Raw genomic sequence first — 13946 nt, 5'->3', positions numbered from 1 at the left:
CAAACTGCAGACGCTGCAGAGCGGACGTGGTTGACTAGCAACCACAAACTGCAGACGCTGCAGAGCGGACGTGGTTGACTAGCAACCACAAACTGCAGACGCTGCAGAGCGGACGTGGTTGACTAGCAACCACAAACTGCAGACGCTGCAGAGCGGTCGTGGTTGACTAGCAACCACAAACTGCAGACGCTGCAGTTGTCGTGTAACGGCTGCTGGCTGACAGTTAAAGCGTCCTAAGTTAAGGCAATTATTCAATTGCCTTCAATTTCAACTATTTTGAATTGCCTAAGGCAATTCAAGGCAATTCTAAGTTATTGAAGCCTTATTACGGGCGGTAATAAAGCCGTGTTCCTCATCAAGGAACCACAAGGAGCCTGTTGATGAGTGTGGCCGACTAATCTCGAACAAAACTTTGTTCCAACTTAAACTATTATCGTAAGAGAAGGATCAAGATTTTACCCCAAATTCTCATTAGGACACGAATTTTCTAGTTAATATAGCATATAATTGCACACCCATAAGATTCTGATGAATTTGCCTAGATATTTATAATCATACTATCAATATTTATGCTAATAATGTGTATGGCGCTGTTGTTGAACTATTAGTAATATAGCAATGTATACTATATTCGGCAACACATTTATTGCGCCGCTACGAACATACAGATTCTATCTACTTGAGTTGAATACATTGTACCCTTTAGCTGCCTGCACACTACAATTCATTTATAATATTTAAAAAATTTAACTAAGGAGATATAAATATCAAAAAATTGTTGGATTAAAGTACACGGGAGAATCAGAATAGTTCGCATCAGAGGGGAAATATGGACAAGGAAGAAATCACAGGAGAAATGTACCAGTGAAAATGTTAGAGAAAGTGTAGGGGATGATGGAGTGTTGCAGCAGTATCCCTCTGGAACATAGCGTGCGCTCCCTCAGCAAATGCATCCATCGCTGGACTAACTAACCCATGGGCGTGGCGCTGGTGGAGGCACCTACGCAACGGCGAACTAAGTGTCGGCTGTACCGCCCGTAGCAAATGCGTCCCGTAGCAAATGCGAGCCCGTAGCAAATGCGGCTCGGTCAAGTATCGGTCANGGAGGCCCTGTCTCTTATACACATCTAGATGTGTATAAGAGACAGGGGGATGATGGAGTGTTGCAGCAGTATCCCTCTGGAACATAGCGTGCGCTCCCTCAGCAAATGCATCCATCGCTGGACTAACTAACCCATGGGCGTGGCGCTGGTGGAGCCACCTCCGCAACGGCGAACTAAGTGTCGGCTGTACCGCCCGTAGCAAATGCGTCCCGTAGCAAATGCGAGCCCGTAGCAAATGCGGCTCGGTCAAGTATCGGTCAATAGAGTCATCAGAAAAGAACAATTCACCCATATTAATTTATTTCGAAACTGCCACTAGCCTAGAGTAATGCATTTAGGTAGCAAAACGTTTATTGGGAGCGCTATGACCCGGCCGAGCGCTATGACTAAGTTCGCAAGGCTAAGTTCAGAGCGTCAGGACGATATCCAGACTGTGATGTTAGAAATTACCAGGGTCCATACTTCCAAAACTCGCTAAGTTAACGTAAGTGCTTACTCTCTATTTTCTTGTCTATGATTGGTGGATTTTGCTTGAAAGGCCGTCAATGATTGGCTGATGAACTTACGATCCTAACTTTTTTTGTAAGTATTGGCCCAGCACTGCAAACATTCGTGAGCAGCAGCAGTGGAACATACAAGCAACATTAACTGGAATATCGACTGTCACTTCAAATGGTGTTTAGTTAATATGATAGTATTCAATAGAGAAATAATCAGTCTTAAAAATTCTCGGCAGAGAACGTATATATACCTCGTACTATTTCCTCTCATGATTTCAATCAAAGAAAAATTTATAATGACTTATAATTTAAAAATTTCTAAAGAAAAATTTATATCAGATTTAGAAAATCCCAATATTAGATTCTATAATTAATTAATCACATTTTTTAAATGAATATGTATGAAAATTAGATTCTAGAATTCAGTAATCCCTTTTTTAAAAGGAAAAACTTTGAAAATTATCCGAAAGTCGTTTTCAAACCCCGTAGACTAATTTAGTGCGCATACTGACCTCGTGGTGGGAGGGTGTGGCTTTAAAGCTGTTCTGCAGTCACGCGATGTGTGAAGTCAGTGAACAGTTACTTAGTTAGGCAATCCATCGTAGCGCTTACAAGTTTATTCCTTCTTTTATGTTGTAACGACTAATCTGTTGTTCGTGTTCACTTTTAACTACAAATTAATTAACAAATTTTCCGATATTAATGTAATGATTTTTTCATTAATTATAACTATTTCGTGAATCAAAAACTTTATTATTTATTTACCGAAAATTATCAAACGCTTACTTATGCCATCGCAAGTCGATAATCAAAGAAAATAGCAGACAATCCAGACATTGATGATCATTTCAGTAGCGTCCTATCTGCTGGACGGCGTCGTGTGTGAAGCTCCTCTGTACCGTGGAACTAAGACCGGTCGGTGAACTAAGAAAGTCAGCCTCGCTGCACTTGCAGTAAGGTAAGGATTTCTTTTCCTATGTGGCTAATAATAATCGGATGTGGATATTGTACTGCTCATGATATACTTGGAATAATCTCCATCTCGTCTGATAAATGAATAGTTTTCATTTGTGGTGCTAACGATGGAACAAAATTATGAAAATATTAGTAATATTTTACTACAGTATTGAATGAATGCTAATTTTCATTTAGGATGTTGAACTAGAGCACAATCACGTTGAATTAATTTACAACTTCCTCTGATGATTCACGCAATCATGGTGTACGTTCACAACAATCAATTTGTATTTATAGCTTCTGTTACGCTGGAAACTGCTTGCCGCCAGACTACGTTTCTGTACAAGTTAGCTACCGTGTAGTTACCAGTTAGCTTATTAGACACAGTCTCTACTTTGCTCTTTACAGTCTTCAGATATATAGTTTAGTTAGTTCACCAGTTAACGTTTAGCAAGCATAACGTTAGGCGTTAGTCTGAGGACTTGCTTAGGATCGAAGTCATAATATTCTACTAGTAAACTGCGGAAATTAAATACGGTAATTGCCTAAATAAAGTGCCGCTTCAAAGTGTGCTTGAGATTTGAATTTATTTGAAATAAACGTATTCAAAATTATTGGAGCGAAATTGAACTTGTGATACATGACTTTTTCTTCCTTCAGAGCTGATATTAGTTGAATTAGGTAATAATGACAATGAAATAACGTGTAAATGCTCCTATTTGGGCATACACAAAAGCAATTCTGAAGTAACAGTTAGTTAGGCGGCAACTTTCATCTCTTGCCTCCATGTTCTTCGTCTGATACAGCCGCGTTACATTTCCATCATGACTGAAATAAAATCCAGAAATCAGGGTTTACTTTTACATTTCAGTTCACAGCCAATCACGCCGTATCAACCCATGGTGGCATAATTAGTTGCGTTACTATACGATCTGTAATAAACTGAACGAAGGAATTTCATATTTTTCAGTTGATTTCCGTGCTCAATCGTAGTCTTCTTCGTCCTCGTATTCCACTTCAGGGAGCTCAGGAGTGGGAACCTGGAAATGAAATGTGAACGAAAGTCGATTATTTATGTTTATTACTAAGTAGAATCATGTTAACTAGCAGTTGTTCGTGGTACAGATGCAACGGAGAACAAGTTTACTACAGTTCATCCGAAAACTCAAATAAGATGACTGCAAAAAAATTAAGGCGATTTCCGTGTAAAATAACGTCTCTTCAACAAGGTCACCAATCATATGATCTCAAAATGGCTACTTATTGTCAGACAAGCATTTTCTATCTCATTGTAAATACCCCAAAATTTCGATGTATCAAAACAATCTGGTTTCGTGAATGCATTTGGAGTTAACACGCTGATTAAGCAACATTGGTCGCAGTTACCGGGTTAAGCGGCAACGCAGGGGGCGGATGGCAGAGCAAGCAAGGGTCAGCACAGGGCTGTCCACACGGCGCCTCGGCCTCGCAAGGACACACACGACACTGAAGGTGCGGCGCACTGAGGCCACGCAGCAGGAGAAGCGCAGGCAGCGCCAGCGCCTGATCCCTGCGCGATCGCTTCTTGATGCGCTCAAATGCGCGCAGCGACCAAACTGAACCACCCGACTGAGGGGCAAGAGGCACCAAACAAATGAGATGAGAACTCAGTTCAGTCGATGGACTACAATCGTCTTCAAGAGATGAGAACTGTGTCGTTAGTATCATTGGATGAAGTTACGGGGACGCTTGAAAAAACCCCTCCACAACGGATGAAAGGACAGAAAGCAAGCTATCATTGAGTGCATTTGCACCTACAGCTCAAACTACGGCGGATGTTGAATACTATCGATAAATTTCACAAAACAAGAACGAATTTACAAGCAAGATGGACGACTTAAGGTGCGAAAAAGTACACTTGTGAGGCGATCGCCAAATTGTTCACAATTCTAGTTGTTTCGTTCAGTTATTCTGTCTGCCCTAACACTGTCAAACAATTTCATGTCTAAACTACTGAAATATCGGGAAAAGTATTACGAGGTCTAACCTGCTGGTATGAACTGAGATGTCCGGCAATTTTTGTAACCTAATCTTAGGCCTGAAGTTTTCTAACCACCACTAAATTTGCTGCATCTGGGTCCAAACGTGTAACAATTATTATCAACTATTGACTAGGTATAAAGGTTATTCCATACTTTCTAACCTACCTTCTATTTACTAGAACACTTACTACTTACAATAACATATCTAGATTTTTAGGGTGTTGTCAAGAGAGATAGCACGAGTCCCAAAGCAAGCCTACAAAAACAGTTGTAGCTACCTGGCATCCGATATATGAGGTTGATATCGTTTTTGCTTTTCCCTAGACAACCCCAATCGACCGACAGCGTCTTGCTTCTCTCTTTCTAGACCAACATAGTATTGCTCACGCGAGACGTCCGGTTGAAATGGTACTGAAAATATCACAGACTAATTGAACGATGTACTATGTACATTGTACATCATCCGACCTGCACAGCAAGCTGGACGCAAAGGTTGTTGGTGGGTGGGGCGAGAGCAAGGCGTTGCTCACGGTTACCCCGTAGTCTTCTTTTCCGTGCGTGAGACGTCGAGTAGAACACCTCGGAGTTCAGACCTGGGGGCAGAGGAAATTGTGAGGAGCAAACTAAACGTCAAAATGGTCTCTATGGATTGTTAACTTTCCATGAAGACAATCAAACTCAGTTTCTCGTCTTCTATTATCAGAACTGTAGGATTGAAATGATGGCGAAGTTTTGATAGCTTGAACATAAAACGCATTTTATTGTACTTGGCTTAGTTACCGTACCTTCTGCCTGGTTCCATCTAACTCCAGCCGTATACGTGATAAATATCTTTAAAAATCAGTTCAACTGAAGCTGATGATTATAAATTTACTGGAGGTGTAGCTCTAAAAAAAGCTGCTTTCACACAGGGCGACAAATACCGCGCGCGTCAAAAATACCGCGGCAGTATTTGCCGCGCAATCTTTCACACGGGGCGGTTTTTAATGCTGGAATCTATGTCTTGCAGTGCTGTTCTTCGCAAGTGGTCCTGAATGTGTCTATTAATGGCTGCTCAGAATAAAGAAAAGAAGAACTTGCTGTATAAAAGACAGCAAAGGAAGAAAAGAAGGCGGTGCTGGATTCACAATATAGTAAATTTAAGGCCGCAAGACGGAGAATTTGCCACACTGTTTGGAAGGCAACGTTCACTAACTTGTCATTACAAAATTAATTCATTACTCATTATATTCATTAACAAGAAGAAATGAGTTTAATTATCTTTACCTCTTTTAGTAGCTGGAGCTGCATACACCCTCGCCGACCCACTGTCTGTCCCACATGAGGTAGGGGCGTCGGCGTGAAAAACCGCCCAAAACCCATGAAAAATTACATTGAATACCATTGCAAGCTAAACTGTCGCGGCAAATCTACCGCCGCAGTTTTTGCAGGACACACGCGGTCGTCAGGCGTTAAATTCTACGTCGCGTTAAAAGCCGTCGTGTGTGAACAGCAGTGCACATTTCTTATGTCCGCTAAGGTTTGGCGGTAAATACCGTCGGACGCTGGCGGTATTTACTGCCCCGTGTGAAAGGGGCCTTAGTATGTCAGCCTCGGCAATCTGCAATCTCATGTCTCTTCGACAATTCAACGTCTTGCTTCTTTTTAGAACACAGCAACCGAAGCACTTCTCTGAGAACAGCGAAACCTTTATGGTCTAAATCTCTATTCAGACGCCACTTCAGGGTCCCTGAAACAGTGGAAGCTCTGTTCCCGCAGCCTATGTTAGCCTGCTTCGACGGGACCATCGGAGTGCAAGTTCAATGAAGCATATACTAAGATTATCCCCAGAGTGATGCCGTCTTCCAACGTTACTTTCCTTTCGTCTGAGCATATTATCTCCTGCATTGCGTGAGCTGAAGTATATACTAAGATTATGACAGGAGGGATGCTATCTTCCAACGTTACTTTTCTTCCTCTGCAGGAGCATATTATCTCCTGCATTGCGTGAGCTGAACTTTGATCGTAGTATCTTTGTTACATCCAAATATCTGAATAAATCAGTTATACTGCTGGTATTTGTACTAACTTATATTGCAACCTACTATTAGGTTAGACATTATTTTCAACTTGGTGGTCTAACACTGCAATATAATTGGTGTCACTGATACCATGATTTCAGTGGGTGATACCATTTTACCCGATCCTAGATTATCTGATCCTACGAAGAGCAGTTATCGTTATTTCCTCTTCACGTAGTACTAGTGTCAATAAAGCCATGCATTTGAATCTGCACAAAACTAGTAAGTACGGCTCCTCCATTCTCTGGAATTGAACGCTGAATTACCTGGTGCGGCAGATAACTCTACCACACTCAACTGTCTGCGTTTGGTTGGGTCTTCACTTTGTGGCAAGATAGCAACATCAAACGACCGTTTAGCTATTAAAGTTGATAATTGAGGTAAAATTTACTTAAAATTGGTATTATTAGGCAAATAGGTCTAGCACGAATGCTACACAAAGTTACTATCGAAAAAATATGTAAGCCAATCGCTGCGTGTAGTTGACTAATTTTTCCGACGTGATTCTAAATCTAAGAGAATCTGACACTTATAATCTACGTGATTAGAAGTCTAAATGATTCTATTTTTTCCGATTGATTTTTGTGGACATATCGAATAAATATGATTTGGAATTGCAGACATAAATCATTAGGTGTGGAGCTACATATTTGTCAGCTCACTACATGAACCGTGTGGCTAGGTGGGCTAATCATCGCCAGGTCGTCCAAATCGGATTATTTTACGCCCAATTTGGCAGCAGGTTCTTATAGATACAGAGGCAGCGGTAGAGCTGGTATGGAGCACCGCTATCTGGCACACGACGGCCCGGAAATCGGAGAGAAGCGCCTCGTCCACGATCAAGGACTGTTGATGAATAAGAGATGAGATGAGAGGCTGAACCGATGATCACAGTCTTTAGAGCCTTTGTCATACCTCTCCTTGAATAGTACTGCCAACTCAGGACCCCTGTAAAACTCGGCTCAGTGCGGCAACTGGAAGGAGTCCAGTGAACCTTCACTTCCATTAGCAGTGGGATGGAAGAGTTAAACTACTGGGGGAGGTTGGAGCGCCTGGGCCTCTACTCACATCAGTGGAGACGAGAGAGGTATGTCATTCTGTACACATGGAAAATAATGATCAGGAAGGCACCTGTCACCTGATGTCTTTGCCGCCTGTTTGGGCATCAATTGTCCGGCTGTGTTCGGGAGCCAGAGTGAACTGTCTTCTCTTACATGGATTACAGGATGAGGTATTATTACAATAGTTGAGAAGGTGGAGTTAACGACACGATCGCGAGTAGGACAAGAGGGTGCCGGATAAGATAGACGTGGTGGATGCGTTTAAGGTAGGTAATTAGGCTGCGATGGACTGCAGCTATGAGGTGTTGGTCTATGACTGACTGGTGGTAAACTTGAAGAGCTTATATAGAGACTTACTACAATGACGTCACGGAAGGTGACGAGGGATACTACTGACAATAGATGGGACGAATCCGGCGAACATTTCGAACAAGAGAAACGGCTCCAATGATAGTACTTATCGAGGTATCGCGCTCCCCATTCTAGATAGTACTGCTGCCAGCTTTGGACGTCACCAAAGGCGAGTGCGGTGCGGCAATTGGAAACAGTTCAACGGACATTCACGTCCTGGATGAACGGATGAAAAACCTCGACTACTGGGACAGGTTAAAGCATCTGGGACCGTACTCGCTGGAGAGAAGAGGGAAATATATCTATTATACTTTAGAAGTGAAATATGACAAACAGACCGGCTCCAAATTTTGTAAAAAAAGACCTCCACGATAGTGACATTTCACAACGAAAGGAGGGGGAGACTGCAGTGTGCAGGATACCTCCATTTAGTAATCGAGCTGCGGCCAGAGTTCATATACTTCGGGAGGGATCTCTTTCCTTACTGGGCTCGAAGCTGTTCAAGGCCTTGCCGAAGTAGATTAAACTGGGAGGAGTGCACCCTTGAGATATTCAAGAGACAACTGGATATGTTTTTGAGCACTACCACTGATCGTCCGGTTATGGCTCACTACCTTTTGCATCAACTGGCAGAAATGAAAGCAGACCCACGATACTAATTTTTAATGTTACCTCCAGGCCTAGGTGGCAGGGCGACCGGCCTATCGACGGCTGATTAAGTTATAGAAATTTATAGATTGAAGATTGGTTTTATTGTTATAATTCAATTATTGATCGGCAAATGCTTTAATTCAGTCAGGTTGCGACCGTAGCGTCGTAGCCTTTACTCGGAGTTTTCGCGTTTATAAGTTCTCGTGGAAACAGGTTACGGCAAAAGTCGTTCATAGAGAGGGTTGCTATGAAATACTGGTACATTTAATATTAAACTAGTAAATTGAAGTTTACGGATGATATAATTCTTGCGCAGTGCTCGATCTTGAATGTGCAAATTGCCCTCCTAAAATAATATCGTTGAAGGCCTTGTTGTCTCTAGTGCTATCTTACGGCTAAGTCACAACCGTGGCAATCAATGATGACCGTACAATTAAGCGAAATTACGGCCGTTACTCGTCATCTTCGAACATTTTTATATAGGAGTCGTATTGGTATGAACGTCTCGAAGATCCGCACGGGTGTACTTTCTGACCCCGCCGGCCGACTGCCGGGGCCGTCACCTGCGTCTGCGGAGATGGCTGCAGACCGTACTGGCGTGACGGTCAGTAGAACAACCTTTTGGCGCGAATTTTAGGATCCTTGGATAGGCAGAAGTCGCGCATACACAAGCTTGCCAAGGACGTCGCGACAGTATCGAGTTCCTCAAGAGTCGGCCCTTTTTATACCTTCGGCCACTCCGAACTATAAACAAACTTTTTTTTACCCAACTTTGCGGTGAAATCGCATCCTGCCTGTAATTGCTCAATATCGCTCGGGCCTTCTTCGCAACTTTACCTCGTAAGTTATGTTTAATATTAGAATATAAACTAAAGTCAGAATATCCACGCTTTATTCAGGCTTGTGGGCGGAAGACGACGAGGGCGGCACATCAGCGCGGCCATGGACCAGGAAGTCATAAACTTGACATGAGGACGTAAGGAATGCACGCGGCCGTGCGGTTCCAAATACCAATAATGCGGTTTTAGGCGTAGCCGCAGTCGCTTTTCGCATTCGCTCTGTCACGGCGGGTAGTGTCACCGCAAAGAATGTCTCACAGTCGGACTGACCGTTGATTTAATGCCGAACGGAATTATGATGGAGTCATAGCTGTTTTTATAGAAAGATTTTTATCGCTCTCATACCGGAGTCGTATTTTAATGAATGACTGAAAATTACTCGTGGTCGTTGTTTTTGGCCAACGGCCGGGACCATCACCTTCGTCCGCACAGCCAGCTGCAGACCGTACTTGCGTGACCGTTACGTCAGGAGATTAGCCTTTGGCAAGAATTCTAGGGTCCTTATACTGTATATGTAGGCATCGTGCACACTTGAGCCTACCGAGAACGCCACGCTCTGCTGAGCTACAGTTTTGAGTTCACTTAGCGAGTTTTGAAAGTATGGGCCCTGAGCTACAGTTTTGAGTTCACTTAGCGAGTTTTGAAAGTATGGGCCCTGAGCTACATAGCAGTTTCGAGTTTCTTAATGGTCTGCCCTCCCCTCACAACGGCCTCGGCTGATACAAAATATAAACAAAGTCGCTCCCACGGTTTGTTACCCCAGTCTTGTGGTCAAGCCGTATCCTGTCTTTAATTGCTAACGTCGCCTAGACCCTTCTCAACTTCTACAAAAACCTATGTTCAATATTATAATATGCAATTATTTCAGAATTGCCTACGCTTTATTGGCTTTATTGCTTCGTGTTAATCAATAAGGATGAATATCCCTGAAATTATTTTAAAAATCTAAATCAATTATTTATTCCAAAAATGTGTCATCCATCGAGTTTTGGGCCAACCTAAACCGTGTTAGAATAATTGGTGATTAATCCAAATGCTGGTACAGCAACTGGATAAAAAGTCCTTAGATAAATAGGAGCGTCCTGTTAAATCAGGCGCAAACTAATCAGATGAGGGCAACCTAGCGTTGATTAACCTAGATATCCAAACTGTGCCGATTAATTCACTATCTATGCTACTTAATTATGTCCCTAAGACCGAGCCGAGAGCTAATAGTACATGACATACCGAGTATTTTGCGCCGTTCACGTGCTGGCACTTCGTCTGGTTGTGTGACCACAAAGTCGTCGTGGGTGAAAACGTGAAGCTGCAGCCCCTGCTGCAAGAGGCTTTTGAGCAACGCCTGCTGCTCCTCGCCACTCCAATACGAGTTCTTAAAATGGAACCAAACCAGTTTACTTTCACTATCATGCGACTCAAGCGATATCTTGGCAGGTTACTCAACACACCCTTATATGCTGCTCAAGTAATATATAGGCAGGGTACTGCTCTCTCACTCTATATTCTATAACATGGGTGGAGGCTCTAACACTAACACATTCTCATCCTCTTAACCAGTCGCCAATACTCCTCCGACTTACTACCGCTCTGACTTTCCGCCGATATCTTGACAAGATTCACATCACTCTGACCTGCCGTTGACATCCCGGTAGGTTGCAGTCGACCACCACGAGAACCTTGAGGGCGTCGTTGGAGAAGACTGTAGATAGCGCCACCTGAATGGAATCAAGCGCGGACATGCGCCAGCTGCTCACAGCTGATGACATCTCCACCACCGTCGCAAGCGAACCGTCACCCAGCACTACTGATGTGATCTTCACAGGCCTGCAACAGGCCCCCAGAAGCTCGTGGCGAAACTATAGTCGACTTGTTAAGAAGAGGCATCAAAACCACCTTCAATGAGCGAGAAAAGCTATTCAATAGCTATCTAAGATATCATGAGAAGCTATGTCATCAGTAAACTAGTACAACTGCACATCATTGCTAAACTTCCAGATATTGATATTTAAATAATAATGTGAATTATCGTACCATGACTTTATTTAATTTAATCAACCAGATGTTAGACATCTTATCTGATTTGTGTCCTGAATACTGAAAACCGAGAGGCTCGACTCACTTCTCTGACTCCTCCATGAGGTACTCAAGCAGAGGGTCCAGGCTGAAAGTACAGCTGCTGTCCCCAAGTACCACCACTTCAAATGGGGAGGCTTGGGTACCATAGACTTGTTTTGGTACATCGGAGCACTTGTTCTCCTGTCCATCAGGAGACGAATGGACTTCTCCGGCACCGCTTTCGTTGAATGATGGATGGACAACTGGCTGTTCCAAGGTGACGCCTGATTGTGTACGTTGGTCAGACTTGGCCTCTTGATTATCCATTGGAAGAAACTCGTTGATTAATCGGCATCAACTCATTTATGAATTGACAAGAACTTCATCTTAAATTTTTACATGCAAAAAATAGAACTCTTCCGGCCCGATCATATTGAAAACAAATCACAATAAATTCCCGCCTAAAGTTGGAGCATGATTGAACATGAAGTGTCTTTTCATGGCCTGGCTGGTCATGACTCACAATGCTGTTCCTCAACTCCAGAAGCAAGCGAATAAAAAAGAATGAACGACTTTTTTTAATTTATTTAACCGGGCAATGCATTGGCAAAAACCGTTTCGTGGGCAGGGCCTCGAGTTTGGATAAATCGAGCGATGGGAGGCAACGCTGCCGGAAGCACTAATGTCGTAATAAAGCTGTCGGAAGTCTGGTTTCAGCCCCAATTATGATCGATTGACATGAGAATTTCCCTGCAAACATTGAATCATATCAACACTCACGGACACACCACGTCCAACACTCACCGACACACCACGTCCAACACTCACGGACACACCACGTCCAACACTCACCGACACACCACGTCCAGAACTCACCGACACACCACGTCCAGAACTCACCGAAACACCACGTCCAGAACTCACCGACACACCACGTCCGACACTCACCGACACACCACGTCCAACACTCACCGACACACCACGTCCAACACTCGCCGACACACCACGTCNACCAGAATGTAGATAGGGACAGAGGGAATCTCATTAATCCATTCATGCGCGTCACTAATTAGATGACGAGGCATTTGGCTACCTTAAGAGAGTCATAGTTACACCCGCCGTTAACCCGCGCTTCGATGAATTTCTTCACTTTGACATTCAGAGCACTGGGCAGAAATCACGTCGCGTCAACACCCAACCTGTCTCTTATACACATCTAGATGTGTATAAGAGACAGCACCACGTCCTACACTCACCGACGCACCACGGACACACCACGTCCTACACTCACCGACACACCACGTATACACCACGTCCTACACTCACCGACACACCACGTTCAGAACTCACTGACACCGGGCACACGATGCACCGCCTCATTCAATGTGCTGGCCACGACTCACCACATTCAGGCAGCGCCGCGTTCAGGATGTGCGGGAAGGCCGCGGCGCAGGAGGCGCGGTAGGCGAAGGCTGCGCCGCACCGCCGGGCGGCGTCACCAGCGACGCACGCGGCGCTGAACGGCGCTGCGGCGACCATGTGGCGGCACACCCTGCGGGGGCGGTGACAGTGATGGGTGATGTTAGTTCGAATGATGGGTGATGTTAGTGTGGCAGTGATGGTGATGTTAGTGTGGCAGTGATGGGTGATGTTAGTGTGAGTGATGGGTGATGTTTAAGCACTGTACGTCACTGCTAGATGACTGCTCTGTACTGTGGCTGCTAGTCTCAGTAATTTCCTGCCATTTCTTTTTAACCAGCGTCTGTACGTCCCGTATATTGATTAGTACAATTATAATTCTGAATAAAGTGGCTCGGTTATGTATTTGCTGCGTACGTGCGATAACTTTTAAATAAATAACCCACAAAATACGGGAAATGTACGCGCTAAACGCGCTTGTACGTTCTAATTTTTATATTGTAATGCATTAGTCAGTTCTAGTTTTACGATGAATGTCCCATCAATGAATGCGTTCCCAGAAAAATTTACAGACGCGGCAGCTTCTGATTTGGATTACCAGAAGCTGGGGCGACTCTAAATTTTGTTAGGAAGCTGGGGCGACTCTAAATTTTGTTAGAAAGCTGGGGCGACTCTAAATTTTGTTAGGAAGCTGGGGTGACTCTAAATTTTGTTAGGAAGCTGGGGCGACTCTAAATTTTGTTAGGAAGCTGGGGCGACTCTAAATTTTGTTAGAAAGCAGGGGCGACTCTAAATTTTGTTAGGAAGCTGGGGCGACTCTAAATTTTGTTAGGAAGCTGGGGCGACTCTAAATTTTGTTAGGAAGCTGGGGTGACTCTAAATTTTGTTAGGAAGCTGGGGCGACTCCAAATTTTGTTAGGAAGCTGGGG

General features: G+C 43.8%; 2 protein-coding genes across 2 annotated transcripts in view; both read right to left on the bottom strand.

The window, feature by feature from the left end:
- The window catches only part of LOC108683317, an 11564-nt gene extending 9284 nt beyond the window's left edge, over positions 1–2280 (bottom strand). The window contains exon 1 of the mRNA XM_018172622.2: positions 2116–2280. The gene's annotated coding sequence lies outside the window, so the exon portion shown is untranslated. The remainder of the gene's footprint in view (positions 1–2115) is intronic.
- Positions 2281–3412: 1132 nt separating this feature from the next.
- Positions 3413–13137, bottom strand: LOC108683316. Its single transcript, XM_018172621.2, has 7 exons — positions 13002–13137; positions 11663–11912; positions 11175–11367; positions 10771–10915; positions 5050–5174; positions 3947–4168; positions 3413–3600 (listed from the first exon to the last, which is right to left on the bottom strand). The coding sequence occupies exons 1-7, from the start codon at positions 13135–13137 to the stop codon at positions 3544–3546; spliced, it is 1128 nt and encodes a 375-aa protein (XP_018028110.2). The 3' UTR covers positions 3413–3543.
- Positions 13138–13946: the final 809 nt, after the last annotated feature.

Source organism: Hyalella azteca, unplaced genomic scaffold, assembly GCF_000764305.2.
Source record: "Hyalella azteca isolate HAZT.00-mixed unplaced genomic scaffold, Hazt_2.0.2 contig16743, whole genome shotgun sequence".
Lineage (NCBI taxonomy): Eukaryota > Metazoa > Arthropoda > Malacostraca > Amphipoda > Hyalellidae > Hyalella > Hyalella azteca.
This window is presented reverse-complemented; position numbering and strand designations above follow the sequence as displayed.

Excerpts from the sequence above, each read along its gene's own strand:
- LOC108683316 (XM_018172621.2), bottom strand. The coding sequence starts at position 13,137 with ATGGTCGCCGCAGCGCCGTTCAGCGCCGCGTGCGTCGCTGGTGACGCC. Across the intron at positions 4,169-5,049 it reads GCGTCCAGCTTGCTGTGCAG|TCGGGTGGTTCAGTTTGGTC; the intron begins GTCGGATGATGT and ends CTTGCCCCTCAG. Across the intron at positions 3,601-3,946 it reads CTGCGTTGCCGCTTAACCCG|GTTCCCACTCCTGAGCTCCC; the intron begins GTAACTGCGACC and ends TTTCATTTCCAG.